Source organism: Schistocerca cancellata, chromosome 1 (genome assembly GCF_023864275.1).
Source record: "Schistocerca cancellata isolate TAMUIC-IGC-003103 chromosome 1, iqSchCanc2.1, whole genome shotgun sequence".
In the NCBI taxonomy this organism is placed as follows: Eukaryota; Metazoa; Arthropoda; class Insecta; order Orthoptera; family Acrididae; genus Schistocerca; species Schistocerca cancellata.
In genome coordinates, this window is record NC_064626.1 from 1,111,114,798 (window position 1) to 1,111,136,370 (window position 21,573).

Genomic DNA, 21,573 nt, shown 5'->3' on the forward strand with positions numbered 1-21,573 from the left:
CATTAAATCAAACATAAATACAATGTATACACAATAAATGTGCAATAAAGAAAACATGATTACACTTCATAGGAACATAAAAGGTTATCGCATATTTTCTGTAACTATATAACTTCAATGTTTTAATTTTTAATGCTCACTCATACTGTCCATTTTAAAAAATTTTAATTTCTTTGCTTCTATAATTCAGTTTGGTAACTTGTTAAAAAATTGGCCTGTTCCATCTGGAGCACTCATAGTCAGTCTGAGATTTTGGTGTCTCATGTAACAGTTTTCCTTTCCTCTTGTTTCGTGGTTATGCATTTCTTTATTTAGGAGTTATTAATCACTCACTCTCACTGTCATGGTAATCTGATACATATACAGTGAATCCACTCCATGAACCATGGACCTTGCTGTTGGTGGGGAGGCTTGCGTGCCTGAGTGATATAGATAGCCATATCATAGGTGCAACCACAACGAAGGGGTATCTGTTGAGAGGCCAGACAAATGCGTGATTCCTGAAGAGCACCATCAGACTTATTATTAGTTGCAGGGCCACCAGGCTGGATGATTGAATCTGGCCTTATAACATCAAACAAAATGGCCTTACAGTGCTGGTACTGTGAATGGCTAAAAGCAAGGGGAAACTACAGTCATAATTTTTCCCGAGGACATGCAGCTTTACTGTATGGTTAAATTATGATGGCATTCTCTTGGGTAAAACATTCCAGAGATAAAATAGTCCCCCATTTGGATCTCTGGGCATGGACTACTCATAAGTACATAGTTAACAGGAGAAACAAAAAGGGTGTTCTATGGATCAGAGCTTGCAATGTTAGATCCCTTAATGAGGCAGGTAGGTTAGAAAATTTTAAAAGGGAAATGGATAGGTTAAAGCTAGATATAGTGGGAATTAGTGAAGTTTGGTGACAGGAGGAACAGGACTTCTGGTCAGGTGAATACAGGCTTATAAATACAAAATCAAGTAACTGTAACACAGGATGGGTTTAATAATGAATAAAGAAATAGAAATGTGGATAAGCTACTACAAACAGCGCAGTGAATGCATTATTGTAGCCAAGATAGACATGAAGCCCATACCTACCACACTAGTACAAGTTTATATGCCAACTAGCTCTGCAGATGATGAAGAGATTGAAGAAGTGTATGATGCGATAAAAGAAATGATTCAGAGAGTGAAGGGAGATGAAAATTAAATAGCTATGGGGGACTGGAATTCGACACTACGAAAAGGGAGAAAAGGAAAATTAGTAGATGAATATGGAATGGGGATAAAAAATGAAAGGGGAGTCTCCCTGGTGGAATTCTGCAGAGAGCATAACTTAATCATAGTTAACACTTGGTTTAAGAATCATGAAGAAGGTTGTATTCTTGGAAGTGGCATGGAGACACTGGAAGGTTTCAGACAGATCATATAATGGTAAGACATATATTCAGGAACCAGCTTTTAAACTGTAAGACATTTTCAGGGGCAGATGTGGACTCTGGACACAATTTATTGGTTATGAACTGTAGATTAAAACTGAATAAATTGCAAAAAGGTAGGAATTTAAGGAGATGATACCTGGATAAACTGAAAGAACCAGAGGTTTTAGAGAGTTTCAGAGAGAGTATTAGGAAACAACTGACAAGAACAGAGGAAAGAAATTCAGTAGAAGAATGGGTAGCTTTGAGAGATGAAATAGTGAAGGCAGCAGAGGATCAAGTAGGTAACAAGACGAGTGCTAGTAGAAATCCTTGAGTAACAGAAGAGATATTGAATTTAAATGATGAAAGGAGAAAGTATAAAAACACAGTAAATGAAGCAGGTGAAAAGGAACACAAACATCTCAAAAATGAGATCAACAGGAAGTGCAAAATGGCTAAGCAGGGATGGCCAGAGGACAAATGTAAGGATGTAGAAGCATGTATCACTACTGGTAAGATAGACGCTGACTATTGGAAAATTAAAGAGGACTTTGGAGAAAAGAGATCCACCTGTACAAATGCCAAAAGTTCAGATGGAAAAACAGACCTAAGCAAAGACGGAAAAGCAGAAAGGTGGAAGGAGTATATAGAGAGTCTATGGCGATGTACTGGAGAGCAATATTATGGAAATGGAAGAGAAGGTAGATGAAGATGAAATGGGAGATATGATAACATGTGATGACTTTGACAGAGCACTGAGAGACCTAGCTAGAAAAAAGGCCCCGGGAGTAGACAACATTCCATTAGAACTACTGATAGCCTTGGGAGAGCCAGTCATGACAAAACTTTTCAATCTGATGAGTAAGATGTATGAGACCGGCAAAATCCCCTCAGGCATCAAGAAGAATATAATTCCAAACCCAATGAAAGCAGGTGCTGACAGATGTGAAAATTACCAAATTATCAGTTTAATGAATCACAGTTGCAAAATACTAACACAAATTCTTTAGAGATGAATGGAAAAACTGGCAGAAGCTGACCTTATGGAAGATCAGTTTAGACTCTGTAGAAATATTGGAACAATCAAGGCAATACTGATCCTACGACTTTTCTAAGAAGATAGATTAAGCAAAGGCAAACCTATGTTTCTAGCATTTGTAGACTTAAAGAAAGCATTTAACAATGTTGACTTGAATATTCTCTTTCAAATTCTGAAGGTAGCAGTGTCAAATACAGGGGACAAAAGGTTATTTAGAATTGGTACAGAAACCAGATGGCAGTTATAAGAGTCAAAGGGCATGAAAGGGAAGCAGTGGTTTGGAAGGGAGTGAGAAAGGGTTGTAGCCTATCTCTGATGTTATTCAATCTGTATAATGAGCAAACAGTAAAGAAAATGATAGAAATATTTGGAGCAGGAATTAAAAGCCATGGAGAAGAAATTAAAATTTTGAGGTTTTCTGATGATATTGTAATTCTGTCAGAGACAGCAAAGGACCTGGAAGAGCAGTTGAAAGGAATGGACAGTGTCTTGAAAGGAGAATATAAGCAAAACAAGGATAATGGAATGTAGTCAAATTAAATCATATGATGCTGGGGGAATTAGATTAGTAAATGAGACACTTAAAACTAGTAAATGAGTTTTGGTATTTTGGGAGCAAAATAACTGATGATGGTTGAAGTAGAGAGGATATAAAATGTAGACTGAATATGGCAAGGAAAGTGTTTCTGAAGAAAAGAAATTTGTTAACATCAAATGTAGATTTAAGTGTCAGGAAGTCTTTTCTGAAAGTTGGGGGGGGGGGGGGGTCTTGTTTGGAGGAGGAGACCAGACAGTGAGGTCATCAGTCTCATCGGATTAGGGAAGGATGGGGAAGGAAGTCGGCTGTGCCCTTTCAAAGGATCCATCCCGGCATTTGCCTGGGGCAATTTAGGGAAAACACTTTCCTCAAAGTATTTGTATGGAGTGTAACCATGTATGGAAGTGAAACATGGACTATAAACAGTTTAGACAAGAAGAGAATGGAAGCTTTCAAAATGTGGTGCTACAGAAGTATGCTGAAGATTAGCTGAGTAGATCATGTAACTAATGAGGAGGTACTGAACAGAATTGGAGAGAAGAGGAATTTGTGGCACAACTTGACTAGAAGAAAGGATTGGTTGATACAACACATTCCGAGGCATCCAGGGCTCACGAATCTAGTACTGGAGGGAAGTGTGGAGAGAAAAAATTTTAGATGGAGAGCAAGAGATGAATATGCTAAGCAGGTTCAGAAGGATCTAGGTTGCAGTAGTTATTCAGAGAGCTGCATCAAACCAGTCTGGACTGAAGACCACAACAACAAAATACAGTGAATACTCTCTCATAACATTGAGGTGTGTAAACACTTGCCTACTTGGCTGTCTAGATGGTATTTTTGCTATACACTTCACTGCTCTTTTCTGAATTCCCAGTATTCTTTTTAAGTAGCCAGCTTGTGCACTTTCTCATACAGGAATTGATGAGGCCAGCTGTGGGAACACTAATCCATAGTATCTTGTCATGAGAACATTATCATCCATAATTTTTGCTGTTTTGTGCATGAGGAAAAATCTGCATATTTATATTTGAATACTGTACAATTATGGGCTCCCTCCATGTCAAATGCTTATCTGTGATAGTTCATAAAATTTTTGTGCTGCTTATTTCTTTAATTGCCTCATTATTTATTTTAATATTTGAATTATACATTACACTCTATTTGGTTGTAGATGCTACATACTTTGTTTTAAAATAATTTACAAAAAGAGTGTTGTATTTTAGATATTTATTTGCATTTTCAATATTCATAAGTTCTTCCTTTTGAGCTGCTTCTTCATCTCAGCTGTACAGATAATTGTTGTCATCAGCATAAACTGTAAGTTTCTGATTTGTATAGCCTGGGAAATTATTTACATAGTGATTAACTAGTATTGCTCAGAGAATGGAATCTTGTGGCACACCACATCTGACAGTTTGCAACTCAGATCTACACTCCTGGAAATGGAAAAAAGAACACATTGACACCGGTGTGTCAGACCCACCATACTTGCTCCGGACACTGCGAGAGGGCTGTACAAGCAATGATCACACGCACGGCACAGCGGACACACCAGGAACCGCGGTGTTGGCCGTCGAATGGCACTAGCTGCGCAGCATTTGTGCACTGCCGCCGTCAGTGTCAGCCAGTTTGCCGTGGCATACGGAGCTCCATCGCAGTCTTTAACACTGGTAGCATGCCGCGACAGCGTGGACGTGAACCGTATGTGCAGTTGACGGACTTTGAGCGAGGGCGTATAGTGGGCATGCGGGAGGCCGGGTGGACGTACCGCCGAATTGATCAACACGTGGGGCGTGAGGTCTCCACAGTACATCGATGTTGTCGCCAGTGGTCGGCGGAAGGTGCACGTGCCCGTCGACCTGGGACCTGACCACAGCGATGCACGGATGTACGCCAAGACCGTAGGATCCAACGCAGTGCCGTAGGGGACCGCACCACCATTTCCCAGAAAATTAGGGACACTGTTGCTCCTGGGGTATCGGCGAGGACCATTTGCAACCGTCTCCATGAAGCTGGGCTACGGTCCCGCACACCGTTAGGCCGTCTTCCGCTCACGCCCCAACATCGTGCAGCCCGCCTCCAGTGGTGTCGCGACAGGCGTGAATGGAGGGACGAATGGAGACGTGTCGTCTTCAGCGATGAGAGTCGCTTCTGCCTTGGTGCCAATGATGGTCGTATGCGTGTTTGGCGCCGTGCAGGTGAGCGCCACAATCAGGACTGCATACGACCGAGGCACACAGGGCCAACTCCCGGCATCATGGTGTGGGGACCGATCTCCTACACTGGCCGTACACCACTGGTGATCGTCGAGGGGACACTGAATAGTGCACGGTACATCCAAACCGTCATCGAACCCATCGTTCTACCATTCCTAGACCGGCAAGGGAACTTGCTGTTCCAACAGGACAATGCACGTCCGCATGTATCCCGTGCCACCCAACGTGCTCTAGAAGGTGTAAGTCAACTACCCTGGCCAGCAAGATCTCCGGATCTGTCCCCCATTGAGCATGTTTGGGACTGGATGAAGCGTCGTCTCATGCGGTCTGCACGTCCAGCACGAACGCTGGTCCAACTGAGGCACCAGGTGGAAATGGCATGGCAAGCCGTTCCACAGGACTACATCCAGCATCTCTACGATCGTCTCCATGGGAGAATAGCAACCTGCATTGCTGCGAAAGGTGGATATACACTGTACTAGTGCCGACATTGTGCATGCTCTGTTGCCTGTGTCTATGTGCCAGTGGTTCTGTCAGTGTGATCATGTGATGTATCTGACCCCAGGAATGTGTCAATAAAGTTTGCCCTTCCTGGGACAATGAGTTCACGTTGTTCTTATTTCAATTTCCAGGAGTGTATAATTGATCATATTTCCCCCACTTGTATGTCTGATTTCCTATTCGTAATGTATGATTTAATTTTGTTGTAGCATTTCCCGCAAATCCCATACTGATGCAGTTTCTCCATTGGCTATGAATGATTTGAGCAGTCAAATGCATTACACAGTCCTTGAAGATCCCACAAGTCAACTTTTGCTTGTGAAGTGAATTAAGTATAAATTCAGCTAAATCTGTTGATGCTGTTGTCATTGACCTTCTCTGCAGCAATGTTGTGACAAGTGTAAGACTTCTAATTTAGTTAAAAAACTTACAGTACTATTATTTACAATCATTCCATAGATTTTTACAAAAGTTAACTTCAAAGATATTGGCCTGTAGTTTCCTAATTCACCTCTGTTTCCTATCTTAAATACTGGCTTTACTTCCTTGTAGTGAATATGGAAATAATACCTTCCTGTGTTGCAGCATTCAGCACATTTTTTAAGGGTTAGAGTACAAGTCCTTTATGATAAGTGATGTTACACTAGCCAAGCCACATAAATGTTTGATTTTTAGTTGCTTTATTAGGTTTGAAACTTCTAACAGTTGCTGGGCATTGTAACATTGCACAGAGACAATATCAGAAGTAATCCAACTGAGTTTTATTTTGTTTCCCCATGAAAATATCCACAGCAATACTAATTGAGGTACAGAATAGTAAAAAGTCTCATAACTATAGAACATGTCAATATATAGTCTCTTAGGTAGGTGTACAATAAGCAAGGAAATATAAGTGTACAACTGAGGGATCAGGGTGCTCGGATTATATGGGGCTAACTGAGGGATCAGGGCGCTCGGATTATATGGGGCTGTCCCTGTTGTGATATCACCTCTCTAGGCTGACCATGGAGGCATTTGTATAATGTGCCATTTGATTATGCACACTCACACTATAGGATTACACCTCTCCTTCTCCCTTGGGAAAAAGTTTTCACTGTGGAGATGTCCATGTCTTCATCAGCAGGTGATGACTACTGGAGCAGGTGTCATGTTGTCACAGGAGAATATGGTCTGAAATGGTGCAGCAATGGACAGATGTAGCATCCACTCCCCTGTGAGAGGCCATAAGGGAGCACTGGTGTTTGTGCTGTAACCATGTCCACATCTGGGCAGGCTCTTGGTGATGAAGGCAGCAAAGAAGACAGCAGTGGCTGCAGTGACGGCTGTGGAGATGGAGGCAGCCCAGAGCTGACTACTCTGCATGGCAGTGGCATCTCCCAGAGTGAAGATGGTGCTAGAACTGGCAGAGATGTGGCGATGCCGTAGGGGCCAGTGCAAATTGTGGAGGTGACTGCCAGGGCAGAGGGCTCTCCGGTGTGTCACATGTGGAAGAAGCTGGTCATAATGTCATGACAGCAAGTCATCAGAGGTGTGCATGACACAGAGGCAGCACCTTCATCAGCCATGGATGGCCACTGGTATCCATTTAGGGTGCCGTCCAAACCCATGGCCCCAGATGGCAGAGCCTGGATGGAATTGTGGCAAGGAGGGTACTGGCTAGTGACCAGGCATTGGCTGGGGCAGATGAAGCAGTGTACAAGATTGGTGGCTGTGAAGCAGCTCTGCCGAGCTATAGTCACCAAATGGTGAGAACTTGTATGAACTCAAGAACCTATCATGGGCTTCCTCAGTAGAAGATTGAGTGATATATTTTTTTAACTATGGCTTTTGAATCTATGGACCAGCCTCTTTGCTCCCCATTAGACTGGGGATGGAAGGGAGGAGCTGTAACATGCCAAATGTCATTCTTTGTTCAAAAATCTTCAAAATCTTGAGACACAAACTGTGGGCCATTGCCTGTCATAAATGTATGCAGCAATTCCTCTAGAGAAATGTCTTTGAGAGGGCTGTGACCACCATGGATGTGGATGGCAATGAACCACATAAGGACATTTTGAGAAAGCATCAACTACTACAAACCAAAAGGAGTTAAGGAATGGACCTACAAAATCAGTCTGAATATGCTCTTAGGGCTGCTGGGTTGCAGGCCACAGGGAAAGAGTGGGCTGTGGTGCCACTTTATAAGTGGTGCACTGCAGGCAGACTGTCACAATGCATGTGATCTCATTGTCAGTACTCTCCAAAACATGTGGTGATGGGCCAGCAATTTTGTACAAGAAACACCCCAGTGGCCCAAGTGGAGAAGGCACATAATGTCCTGCAGCAATGCAGATGGGATCACTGCCCTTGGTACTAACTCTTCAGCAGCCAACACTAACACACTATCGAGAACTGAGATGCAGTGGTGGAGAGCATAATAATCATGCAATGGATCTGACACTTAGTCCAGTGGTTTATCCATTCAGCTGTGGTGGGTAAATTGAACACTATGATATAAGACAAGATTGACCAAATACCCATTTGCTGTTTATTGTAACACACCAACTGACCAGAAACAGGGCCACACCAGCGATTCAGGATCCACATGGGTTGAGAATTTAACAAAGTCACTTCTGTATCCCTGTCCACTTGCGCGTTAGTCCACTTGCATTTTTAACATCTAGTCCGTCATGTGTACTTCAATGTAGAGTTTGATTGGGGCTACCATAACTTGAGATACACTGTTCACATCCATGTTCATGTCTGGTGAAAGAGGTTCAGAGTTGCACACAGGTGCAATATGTCCCTTTATTATTATTTTTATAAAGGTTGCACATTGTCCAACACTTTTGGTATGTGGCCATCTTATGATGAACAAAACAACAAGAGCACAACAGGAGAGGACCATGCGGCTGCTGTTGTGACACTTACTGCTGCTAGATGAGAAGGAGACGAAACAATAGCAACTACTTCACACCGTGCTTCTGTCTGATTTTCTGCTGCCCTAGATACTTCAAAAGACTGTGCAGTGTTCAGAACACCTGTGAGGGAGGGATTTTCACATTGTAAAACATGTTCATGAACTTCCTTATCAGGAACCAGGAGTATTATGACACCATTAGCCATTGAATCAGCAGATGAGTCCCAGCAGGCCACAGTATGAAACTGACAATAATGGCTAAGCCCATGAAGTTCCACTGCCCAAGCTCTGTAAAATTGTTGCAGCCACTTTTGACAATGGTAGAGCTCAATGCAAGTAGCAATAACATGAGTGTGTTTGCAGTGATAATTAGAGAGCAGGTGCCATATTTCATAAGAAGAGAGACTGACAGGTTCCAGAAGAGGAGTTAGCTGACACAACAGGTGATAAACATGAGGAAAAATCCATGGCGAAAATAAAGCATTACTCAGCTTGGGATCAGCGACACCAAAAGCTTGAAAATGTTTCTGAAGAGATTTTTCATATGCATCCCAATCTTCCACAGAATCATCACACAAAATTATGGGAGTTGTGTCAATGGCGGTGGAACCTCCTGCATCAACAAGGCTGCCAAATTGTTTAGTGCCATGGAGAGATCCTGCCACTGGTTGGTGAGAGCTCACTGTTGTTCAATAAGAGATTGAAGACCTTCTTCCACTGACATGTTGGCTGTATATCAAATCAAAGAAACAAAACACATGGAGTAGACTCTGCATTTGTCACTGAGTATGTTGTAACATTGTACAGACACAATATCAGAAGTAACCAACCAAGGTTTACTCTCCTTCCATGTGAAAAGATCCACAATAACACTGAATGAAGTATAGAACACTAAAACATCTCATAACCATAGAACACATCAATAGACAGTCTTGTAGGTGAGCATATGAGCATACAATAAGCAAGTAAGTGTAAGTGAAACTGACAGCCTGGCATGCCAGCCTTATATTGGGCTGTTGTGCGTAAGGCACAGCACTTGCTGTGCCATCTGTCCAGGTTTAAGGCAACCTCCCTAGGTAAATGTGGAGGCTCTCGCATTGCACACTGTTTGATTATGAGTATTCACACTACAGGGTTACAACACTGGACTGAATGGTGTGATTTATATGCAGAATTTTTGGGGACTTCTACTTACTTCATCCATTTTATTGAGTCTTCTCAATGTATCTGGTACAGCTACATAATACCTGTTAAAGGTGTCTGTTATTTCTAGAAGATTAACACCACTAATGAAACAGGATTTTGCTTGAATGACATTCTCTGCTTCATACAAGACAGCATTTTTATTTTATTCCAGTTAAACATGACATCGATACAAATGTTCTCATTGACAGAAGCTCAACTTACCTTCAAGAAGGAAGAGAGGCAGAAGGTGAAATAAGATAGGGAGTCTATGTGGGATCCACCAAAATTCCTCCAGCAATCTACAAAAAAACGTAAAACTCAGTAGCTAATCACATATGCCTGACATTGTCAAGCAGTAGCTAAATTAAACTATTAGCTTGCTTCTTCAGGATTATGTGTCAAGCATCTTAATATAGTGCTGCTTAGACAACTGAATGGTAGCTTTTTACCACAATGGACATAATTCAGTTATCATACATGTAGGTCAGTATGACAGATAAAATCTACATGATGGATCAGTTTTCAAAATCGATTCTTTGCCTTTATGTGCACAAATTTGGTGAAAAACTTTATTCTCTGAAACTAATTTAGCTTAAACAGACACAAAGGTAATATTTCATCAGAACTGAAAATCCTCAGAAATAATTACTTCTCAAAATACTCACTTATTTTTCTTCTCTAAATATGGACAATATACAATGAACTGTTGCCATGTCACACAACATTGTATTTGAAGAAATCTGTTCTACTGTTAGCAAGTTAAATGTAAGCATTAGTTAGTTACATGTTCTAGCAAATTTCATTCTGTGGCTGTTGATCACAGGTGTAACTAACAGAAAACATTTACTAATACCTATCATAGCTGATATTCTTCCCAAGTGTTGTGTCGGTTTCTGTGTACAGATCATAAAATAAATTCTCTTCCAGGAATTGATCGTGCATTTGAAGCTTTGTTGGATGAAGTATTTGGTGAGGAGTTTATGGAACAGTTCAAACTGAAAAGGCCAGCAGCTTTTGTGGAACTGATGGTCAGTTTTGAGGCGCGAAAGCGTGTGGCAAGCCCTTACAGAGAAACTCCATTTAACATATTCCCACCTTTCTCCTTTATTGATTATTACAGGAAGTACAAAGGAAAAGAGGTATGTTCAGATTTTCAATATTAATCAGTTAAATGTTGTGCTACATAAAGAGCACAGTACCTTCTATAACAAGTGTATCTTGTGCTTGGACCATAGAACTATACTTTATCCCTACACAGATTAGCTTCTTAGACAGTTATCTTTGATAGTAAAGGAAAAGAAGAAGATGACTAACCATAAGCAAAATTAAGGTTGCTCCCACAGGAATACTATGAAGTCCATCATACCACACAGAAAACAGAAAGCATATGCTATGCATAAAAATAAAACAAAAAATCCAAGGATTAAGAGAAATGACATTCAGTCTTAGTGAACAGATAACAATAATGTAAATGAAACTCACTGTCCTAATCAGTGAAAAAATTAAGCTTCACAATTCTGGCTACAAACAGGCCAACTACAACTGACTGACCACCATTCGTGTCATTTGCATGTGGTATGGAGGCTTTGCAGACCTTGGAGTCACTACTTCTTCTTCAAGTACCTCCACAGTTGACATCATGAGGCTCAGTGGAATCTGTTCCAGTCCTCTTACAAGGAAAAATTCCTGGCAGTACTGAGAATTGAACTCAGGTCCTCCACAGGAGAATCAGATGCACTGACCACTCAGCTATGGAGGCAGGCAATGACATGTCAATAGGAGCATAGTAACTGAAGACAGAGGAAAATCACTTGCTTTGAAATTAAATTCACTCAATTCTTTATGATGATGTCAGAAAGCATGGGAACTAAAACTAGTCCATTAAACATTGATAAATTTCTCTTAGTTCTATAGACACTATACGGGGCATGAAGGGCTATTTTCCTCAGTAACATTACAGACAATATTTTACTAACAATTTTATCTTGTTTGTTGAAAATATTATTTATTGTTCAAGGTAGGGTAATATTTTATGCTTTCTGTTCATTGCATGCTATGGTTCAGGTGACAGAAAAGTGTACTCTGTGTTGAACCCATATTTTCTACTTACCCAAGGATGCTTTGGCATTATAGCACAATTTTATTTCCCATTCATCCTGAACCTAAGAATTGGCCTTATTACAGTTTTTATTTATAGCATTATGTAATTGTTATTTCTCACTTTCTGGTTAATATTTTGTGCCAGAATTAATGTACAGTTTTGTATCTGAGACACTGCAAAGGAAGAATGGGGTATAACATAATGCAGGATGCTCTTCCATCTGTAAAGAGAATCAAAACAAAAAAAATCCAGAATGTGTCACTCTGCAGCGGAGTGTGTGCTGATATGAAACTTTCTGGCAGATTAAAACTGTGTGCCAGACTGAGACTTGAACTCAGGGCCTTTGCCTTTCATGTGCAAGTGCTCTACCTGCTGAGCTACCCAAGCTCGACTTATGACCCATCCTCATAGCTTTAATTCTGCCAGTACCTTCGAGGAGCTGTGAGGGCAGGTGGTGAGTTGTGCTTGGGTAACTCAGATGGTAGAGCACTTGCCCGCAAAAGGCAAAGATTCCGAGTTTGAGTCTCGGTCCGGCACACAGTTTTAATCTGCCAGAAAGTTTCATATCAGTGCACACTCCACTGCAGAGTGAAAATTCATTCTGAAAACATCCCTCAGGCTGTGGCTAAGTCATGTCTCTGCAATGTCCTTCCTTCCAGGAGAGCCAGTTCTGCAAGGTCTGCAGGAGAACTTCTGTGAAGTTTGGAAGGTAGGAGATGAGGTACTGGTGGAATTAAAGCTGTGAGGAGGGGTCATGAGTCATGCTTGAGTAGCTCAGATGGTAGAGCACTTGCCTGTGAAAGGCAAAGGTCCCAACTTCAAGTCTCAGCCCAGCACACAGTTTTAATCTGCCAGAAAGTTTCTTCAAAAAATTTGTTTGCAACGTCTTTCAGCAGTGAAACAGTATTATGTTTCTGTTAGTTCTACTTTTTTGTCTCTCTTTGTATGAGTGTTTATGTTCCCTCCTTTCTCCTATAGGTATAACATGTATGCAGAACACAGAACTGAGAACTGTGAAAGAAAATTACAAAGTGAGAGAATATAGTAACATTTTAAGTATCTTCCCAGCCTTAATTAGCTTTATTGTATTACTTACTGTTTCATGAGGCAGTCATTTAATTAGACAATTGTTTGTATTGTATCTAATTAGAGTGTAACATACACAATAAATCTACCTATAATGTTAAATAACTTAAAGTAATGCAGCACAGTGTGTATCCGCAAGTTAGACAATGGTCAGTGTGTGTGTGTGTGTGTGTGTGTGTGTGTGTGTCTGAGTGAATAAGACCTGTAACCTTCTTTTTTATAAATTAATAACGTATTGATCATTAGACTGCTCATCATATAATTATGAGGGCTGATCAACAAAGACTGAGACTGAGCTTTTCCTGTAGCTTCCATGATAGTTTCCTATCTGTACCATGACTATTTGAAAACAACTGTTTTTTATGTATATGTCCATAGGTGGCAGTATTTTGTAGATGCTCTTTGCACTTTGTGTACCAAAGAATGCAGTATGCTGTATTCCAGTGAAAGTTTCAAAAAGCTGCAGCAAGTGTACGGTGAAGATGCAATACCGCATGCAACAATGTTTAGCTGGTTCAAAGACTTAAGAGAAGGCTGACTTGTCTGTGTTAATCAAGGTGGGCCTAGTATTTTTCCTTCTGATGTGACTGAAGTCAACATCAAGACAGCTGCTGTGATTGTCTGCAAGGGTCAACAGATAACATTATGTAACCTCAGTGAAGTGTAGAGAATTTCATATGGCAGTGTCTTCATGATTATGCATGGTCATATCCATATGACTTATGTTTGTGCCTGTAATGTGTTGTATCTGTTGACTCCCAAACAAAAGACTGTATGAATGGAGACAAGCCATGAGGTGTTGCTTCTCTTTGCTGATAGACGGGTTGCATTTCTCGGATTGATTATCACCAGTGATGAGTCATGGCTGCATTATTATGATCCTGAAGAAAAATGAGCCAGCACAGTGTAGAAATTGCAAGGTTCTCCAACACCAAAAAAAGGGAAAGTTGTTACATCTGCAGGGAAAGTGATGGTGATCACATTTTTTGACTATCATGGAATGATATACCAGCATGCAGTTCTCCCTCACACTACTGTTACAGCAGCATACTGCATGTCAGTATTGGTTTAACTGAGGAATCACATTGCAATGAAGTGACCAGAACTGTCTCATACTGGGTGGCGACTTCATCATGACAATGCATGGCCTCACGTTGCATATCAAGTCATTCATCTCCTGGTTCAGTTCAACTCTATCTGAGTACCATATCATCTGCCTTATATCCCTGATCTTGCACTGTGTGCTTTTTTTTAATTTCCGTTATTGAAGGCAAATGTAACAAATAAGAGACAAATGACAGTTGCAGCCGAGGTACCATACACTGCAATTCGTTGGGTAGATATGAACGAAGAGTATATTTTGTGTCTCTTTGCTGATAGAGGGGATGCATTTCTCTCTGAAGCAATGCTCAAGAAAACTGAGACAATTCTCAAGGACCTGACAGAAAATGTGTTCAAGGACTAGCAGAGGCACTATAAAAGGTGTAGTGCTTTGAAAAAGATCATGTAAACATTGAAATGAGTAATAAACATCTGTGAAAAAATCAGCCAGTTTTTCTTGATCAGTCCTCATGTAGTACCTTTTTTTCTCAAACGTTATTTTATTATTAAAATCGATCAATTAGACTATTAAATTCCCATTCATCCACACATACCAGTTATCTGCCCAATGATATGTTGTGGAGGACACTTCTGCTGCCACTGTCATTTGCCACTTACTTGTTACATTAGCAAATGGGTGTGAACTGGTAAACCTTCTTACGAGTTTTAATTCCCATCAAGGTTATTCAGCCAATGTACGTGTGGAAGGAAGCAATATGTTTTGCCTGCTTCTTCTTGGAGTACACACTATGTGATCAAAAGTATCTGGACACCTGGTTGAAAATGACTACAAGTTCTTGGCGCCCTCCATTGGTAATGCTGGAATTCAGTATAGTGTTGGCCCACCCTTAGCCTTGATGACAGCTTCCACTCTTGCAGGAGTACATTCAATCAGGTGGTGGAAGGTCTCTTGGGGAATGGCACCCCATTCTTCATGGAGTGCTGCACTGAGGAGAGGTATCGGTGTCAGTCAGTGAGGCCTGGCATGAAGCCGGCACTCCAAAACATCCCAAAGGTGTTATATAGGATTCAGGTCAGGACTCTGTGCAGGCCAGGAATGTTATTGTCATACAACCACTCTGCCACAGGCTGTGCATTATGAACAGGTGCTCGATTGTGTTGAGAGATGCAGTCAGCACCGCCGAATTGCTCTTCAACAGTGGGAAGCAAGAAGGTGCTTAAAACATAAATGTACGCATGTGCTGTGAAAGTGCCATGCAAAACAACAATGGTTGCAAGCCCCCTGGGCCGGCCGAAGTGGCCGTGCGGTTAAAGGCGCTGCAGTCTGGAACCGCAAGACCGCTACGGTCGCAGGTTCGAATCCTGCCTCGGGCATGGATGTTTGTGATGTCCTTAGGTTAGTTAGGTTTAACTAGTTCTAAGTTCTAGGGGACTAATGACCTCAGAAGTTGAGTCCCATAGTGCTCAGAGCCATTTGAACCTTTTTTTGCAAGCCCCCTGCATGAAAAACACGACCAACCATAACACCACCGTCTCCGAATTTTCCTGTTGGCACTACACACGCTGGCAGATGACGTTCACCGAGCATTCGCCATACCTGCACCCTGCCATCGGATCGCCACATTGTGTACCGTGTTTTGTCACTCCACATAACATGTTTCCACAGTTCAAACGTCCAATATTTACACTCCTTACAACAAGCAAGGTGCCGTTTGGCATGTACTGGCATGATGTGGTGCTTATGAGCAGCTGCCCGACCATGAAATCCAAGTTTTCTCACATCCCACCTATCTGTCATAGTACTTGCAGTGGATCCTGATGCAGTTTGGAATTTGTGTGTGATGGTCTGGATAGATGTCTGACTATTACATATTATGACCTACTTCATTGGTCGGCGGTCTCTGTCAGTCAACAGACGAGGTCGGCCTGTACGCTTCTGTGCTGTATGTGTCCCTTCACATTTCCACTTCAACATCACATTGGAAACAATGGACCTAAGGATGTTTAGGAGTGTGGAAATCTTGCATACAGACATATGAAACAAGTGACCATGTTCGAAGTCCATGAGTTCTGTGGAGCACCCCATTCTGCTCTCTCAATATGTCTAATGGCTACTGAGGTCGCTGATATCGAGTACCTGGCAGCAGGTAGCAGCACAATGCACCTAATATGAAAAACATATGTTTTTGGGGGTGTCCAGATACCTTTGATCACATAGGGTATCTGCTCTTAGAGTTCTAACAGTAAACCCCTTCATCATTTACAGTAGTGGATGTAGTAACTGCCATTGGAATTTTTGATGGGTATCTCTGTAATGAATATATTAATATATATTCAATTTGCATTTCTCAGCAGTTGTCATAGACCCAAACAAATTTATATGTGATAACTTCCTAGGAAAGCGGGGACTGTGTTTAAATTGATTTGCTGTAACACTCAGTGGAATGTTGTCAGATGTCACAAAATCATTAGAAACAAGGAAAAGTAATATGGCCTGATGTGATTGATGAAATTTAAAATTTGACCAAACATTTATTGATAACAGTGAATGTTTGAGGTGATTGTCGCACAGAAAAATATTGAGGGACGTGAGGAATCTGATCCTGTGGGATTTTAGATGCCATATCTCTTAGACATGAAACATGTCAGCAAATTTTGTCACAAGACTGAGCTCAGAGAATTGTGACAAAGTTTCTGCCACACTGATGAGTTGCATAAGTAAAATACATGTACATATCCTGCAACTTCAGCAATAGTTTTAAGGGATTCCACATATTTTTTTAAAAACTGTTGACAGATGGGCTTGTGACTATGACTCTCAAACTAAGTATCCATTTTCACAAAAGAGCCCTTCTTCATGCCATCCAAAATAAAGCTTTTCAAATGAAGAGCATAGTTAAGACCGTATGGATTTGCTTTTTTGAAAGTGAGCAGATGTTCATGTTGTTGTTGTTGTGGTCTTCAGTCCAGAGACTGTTTTGATGCAGGTCTCCATGCTACTCTATCTATCCTGTGCAAGGTTCTTCATCTTCCAGTACCTACTGCAACATACATCCTTCTGAATCTGCTTAATGTATTCATCTCTTGGTCTCCCTCTGCGATTTTTACCCTCCATGCTGCCCTCCATTACTAAATTGGTGATCCCTTGATGCCTCAGATTATGCCCTACCAACCGATCCCTTCTTCTAGTCAAGTTGTGCCACAAATTTCTCTTCTCTCCAATTCTATTCAATACCTCCTCATTAGTTATGTGATCTACCCATCTAATCTTCAGCATTCTTCTGTAGCACCACATTTTGAAAGCTTCTATTCTCTTCTTGTCTAAACTATTTACAGTCCACGTTTCACTTCCACACATGGCTACACTCCATACAAATACTTTCAGAAACGACTTCCTGACACTTAAATCTATACTCGATGTTAACAAATTTCTCTTCCTCAGAAACGCTTTCCTTGCTATTGCCAGCCTACATTTTATATCCTCTCTACTTCGATCATCATCAGTTATTTTGCTCCCCAAATAGCAAAACTCCTTTACTACTTTAAGAGTCTCATGTCCTTATCTAATTCCCTCAGCATCACCCGATTTAATTCGACTACATTTCATTATCCTCATTTTGCTTTTGTTGATGTTCATCTTATATCCTCCTTTCAAGACACTCTCCATTCTGTTCAGCTGCTCTTGCAGGTCCTTTGCTGTCTCTGACAGAACTACAATGTCATCGGCAAACCTCAAAGTTTTTATTTCTTCTCCATGAATTTTAATTCCTACTCCAAATTTTTTCCTTTACTGCTTGCTCAATATACAGATTGAATAACATCGGGGAGAGGCTACAACCCTGTATCACTCCCTTCCCAACCACTGCTTCCCTTTAATGCCCCTCGACTCTTATAACTGCCATCTGGTTTCTGTATAAATTGTAAATAGCCTTTCGCTCCCTGTATTTTATCCCTGCCACTTTCAGAATTTGAAAGAGAGTATTCCAGTCAACATTGTCAAAAGCTTTATCTAAGTCTCCAAATGCTAGAAACGTAGGTTTGCCTTTCTTTAATCTTTCTTCTAAGATAAGTCGTAGGGTCAGTATTGCCTCACGTTTTCCAACATTTCTACGGAATCCAAACTGATCTTCCCCGAGGTCGGCTTTTACCAGTTTTTCCATTCATCTGTAAAGAATTCATGTTAGTATTTTGCAGCAGTGCCTTATTAAACAGATAGTTTGATAATTTTCACATCTGTCAACACCTGCTTTCTTTGGGATTGGAATTATTATATTCTTCTTGAAGTCTGAGGGTATTCCACCTGTCTCATACATCTTGCTCACCAGATGGTAGAGTTTTGTCAGGACTGCCTCTCCCAAGGCTGTCAGTAGTTCTAATGGAATGTTGTCTACTCCTGGGGCCTTGTTTCGACTTAGGTCTTTCAGTGCTCTGTCAAACTCTTCACGCAGTATCATATCTCCCATTTCATCTTCATCTACATTCTCTTCCATTTCTATAATATTGTCCTTAAGAACACCGCCCTCGTATAGACCCTCTGTATACTCCTTCCACCTTTCTGCTTTCCCTTCTTTGCTTAGAACTGGGTTTCCGTCTGAGCTCTTGATATTCATACAAGTGGTTCTCTTTTCTCCAAAGGTCTCTTTAATTTTCCTGTAGGTAGTATCTATCTTACCCCAAGTGAGATGATCCTCTACATCCTTACATTTGTCCTCTAGCCATCCCTGCTTAGCCATTTTGCACTTCCTGTCGATATCATTTTTGAGACGTTTGTATTCCTTTTTGCCTACTTCATTTACTGCATTTTTATATTTTCTCCTTTCATCAATTAAATTCAATATCTCTTCTGTTACCCAAGGATTTCTATTAGCCCTCGTCTTTTTACCTACTTGATCCTCTGCTACCTTCACTATTTCATCTCTCAAAGCTACCCATTCTTCTTCTACTGTATTTCTTTCCCCCATTTTTGTCAGTCATTTCCTAATGCTCTCCTGAAAGTCTCTACAACCTCTGGTTTTTTCAGTTTATCCAGGTCCCATCTCCTCAAATTCCCACCTTTTAGCAGTTTCTTCAGTTTTAATCTACAGTTCATAACCAATAGATTGTGGTCAGAGTCCACATCTGCCCCTAGAAAAGTTTTACAATTTAAAACCTGGTTCCTGAAACTCTGTCTTACCATTATATAATCTATCTGAAACCTGTCAGTATCTCCAGGCTTCTTCCATGTATACAACCTTCCTTTATGATTCTTGAACCAAGTGTTAGCTATGATTAAGTTATGCTCTGTGCAAAATTCTACTAGGCGGCTTCCTCTTTCATTTTTTCCCCCAATCCATGTTCACCTGCTACGTTTCCTTCTCTCCCTTTTCCTACTATCGAATTCCAGTCACCCATGACTATTACATTTTCATCCCACTTCACTATCTGAATAATTTCTTTTATCTCATCATACAGTTCATCAATCTCTTCATCATCTGCAGAGCTAGTTGTCATATACATTTGTACTACTGTGGTAGGCATGGGCTTCATTTCTATCTTGGTCACAATAATGCGTTCACTATGCTGTTTGTAGTAGCTCACCCACATTCCTATTTTCATATTCATTATTAAACCTACTCCTGCATAACCCTATTTGATTTTGTATTTATAACCTTGTATTCACCTGACCAAAAGTCTTGTTCCTCCTGCCACTGAACTTCGCTAATTCCCACTATATCTAACGTTGTTGTTGTTGTGGTCTTCAGTCCTGAGACTGGTGTGATGCAGCTCTCCATGCTACTCTATCCTGTGCAAGCTTCTTCATCTCCCAGTACCTACTGCAACCTACATCCTTCAGAATCTGCTTAGTGTATTGATCTCTTGGTCTCCCTCTACGATTTTTACCCTCCACGCTGCCCTCCAATGCTAAATTTGTGATCCCTCGATGCCTCAGAACATGGCCTACCAACCGATCCCTTCTTCTAGTCAAGTTGTGCCACAAACTTCTCTTCTCCCCAATCCTATTCAACACCTCCTCATTAGTTACGTGATCTACCCACCTTATCTTCAACATTCTTCTGTAGCACCACATTTCGAAAGCTTCTATTCTCTTCTTGTCCAAACTAGTTATCGTCCATGTCTCACTTCCATACATGGCTACACTCCATACAAATACTTTCAGAAACGACTTCCTGACACCTAAATCTATATTCGATGTTAACAAATTTCTCTTCTTGAGAAACGCTTTCCTTGCCATTGCCAGTCTACATTTTATATCCTCTCTACTTCGACCATCATCGGTTATTTTACTCCCTAAATAGCAAAACTCCTTTACTACTTTAAGTGTCTCATTTCCTAATCTAATTCCCTCAGCATCACCCGACTTAATTTGACTACATTCCATTATCCTCGTTTTGCTTTTGTTGATGTTCATCTTATATCCTCCTTTCAAGACACTGTCCATTCCGCTCAACTGCTCTTCCAAGTCCTTTGCTGTCTCTGACAGAATTACAATGTCATCGGCGAACCTCAAAGATTTTACTTCTTCTCCATGAATTTTAATACCTACTCCGAATTTTTCTTTTGTTTCCTTTACTGCTTGCTCAATATACAGATTGAATAACATCGGGGAGAGGCTACAACCCTGTCTCACTCCTTTCCCAACCACTGCTTCCCTTTCATGTCCCTCGACTCTTATAACTGCTATCTGGTTTCTGTACAAATTGTAAATAGCCTTTCGCTCCCTGTATTTTACCCCTGCGACCTTCAGAATTTGAAAGAGAGTATTCCAGTCAACATTGTCAAAAGCTTTCTCTAAGTCTACAAATGCTAGAAACGTAGGTTTGCCTTTTCTTAATCTTTCTTCCAAGATAAGTCGTAAGGTCAGTATTGCCTCACGTGTTCCAACATTTCTACGGAATCCAAACTGATCTTCACCGAGGTCGGCTTCTACCAGTTTTTCCATTCGTCTGTAAAGAATTCGCGTTAGTATTTTGCAGCTGTGACTTATTAAACTGATAGTTCGGTAATTTTCACATCTGTCAACACCTGCTTTCTTTGGGATTGGAATTATTATATTCTTCTTAAAGTCTGAGGGTATTTCGCCTGTCTCATACATCGTGCTCACCAGATGGTAGAGTTTTGTCATGACTGGCTCTCCCGAGGCCATCAGTAGTTCTAATGGAATGTTGTCTACTCCCGGGGCCTTGTTTCGACTCAGGTCTTTCAGTGCTCTTTCAAACTCTTCACGCAGTATCTTATCTCCCATTTCATCTTCATCTACATCCTCTTCCATTTCCATAATGTTGTCCTCAAGTACATCGCCCTTGTATAAACCCTCTATATACTCCTTCCACCTTTCTGCTTTCCCTTCTTTGCTTAGAACTAGGTTGCCATCTGAGCTCTTGATATTCATACAAGTGGTTCTCTTCTCTCCAAAGGTCTCTTTAATTTTCCTGTAGGCAGTATCTATCTTACCCCTAGTGAGACAAGCCTCTACATCCTTACATTTGTCCTCTAGCCATGCCTGCTTAGCCATTTTGCACTTCCTGTCGATTTCAT

General features: G+C 41.0%; 1 protein-coding gene across 1 annotated transcript in view; it reads left to right on the forward strand.

Moving 5' to 3' along the window:
• The window catches only part of LOC126131610 (heat shock 70 kDa protein 12A-like), a 231,551-nt gene that overhangs the window by 124,089 nt on the left and 85,889 nt on the right, over window positions 1–21,573 (forward strand). The window contains exon 8 of the mRNA XM_049915174.1: window positions 10,716–10,927. Within this exon, the coding sequence (XP_049771131.1) occupies window positions 10,716–10,927 (212 nt within the window). The remainder of the gene's footprint in view (window positions 1–10,715; window positions 10,928–21,573) is intronic.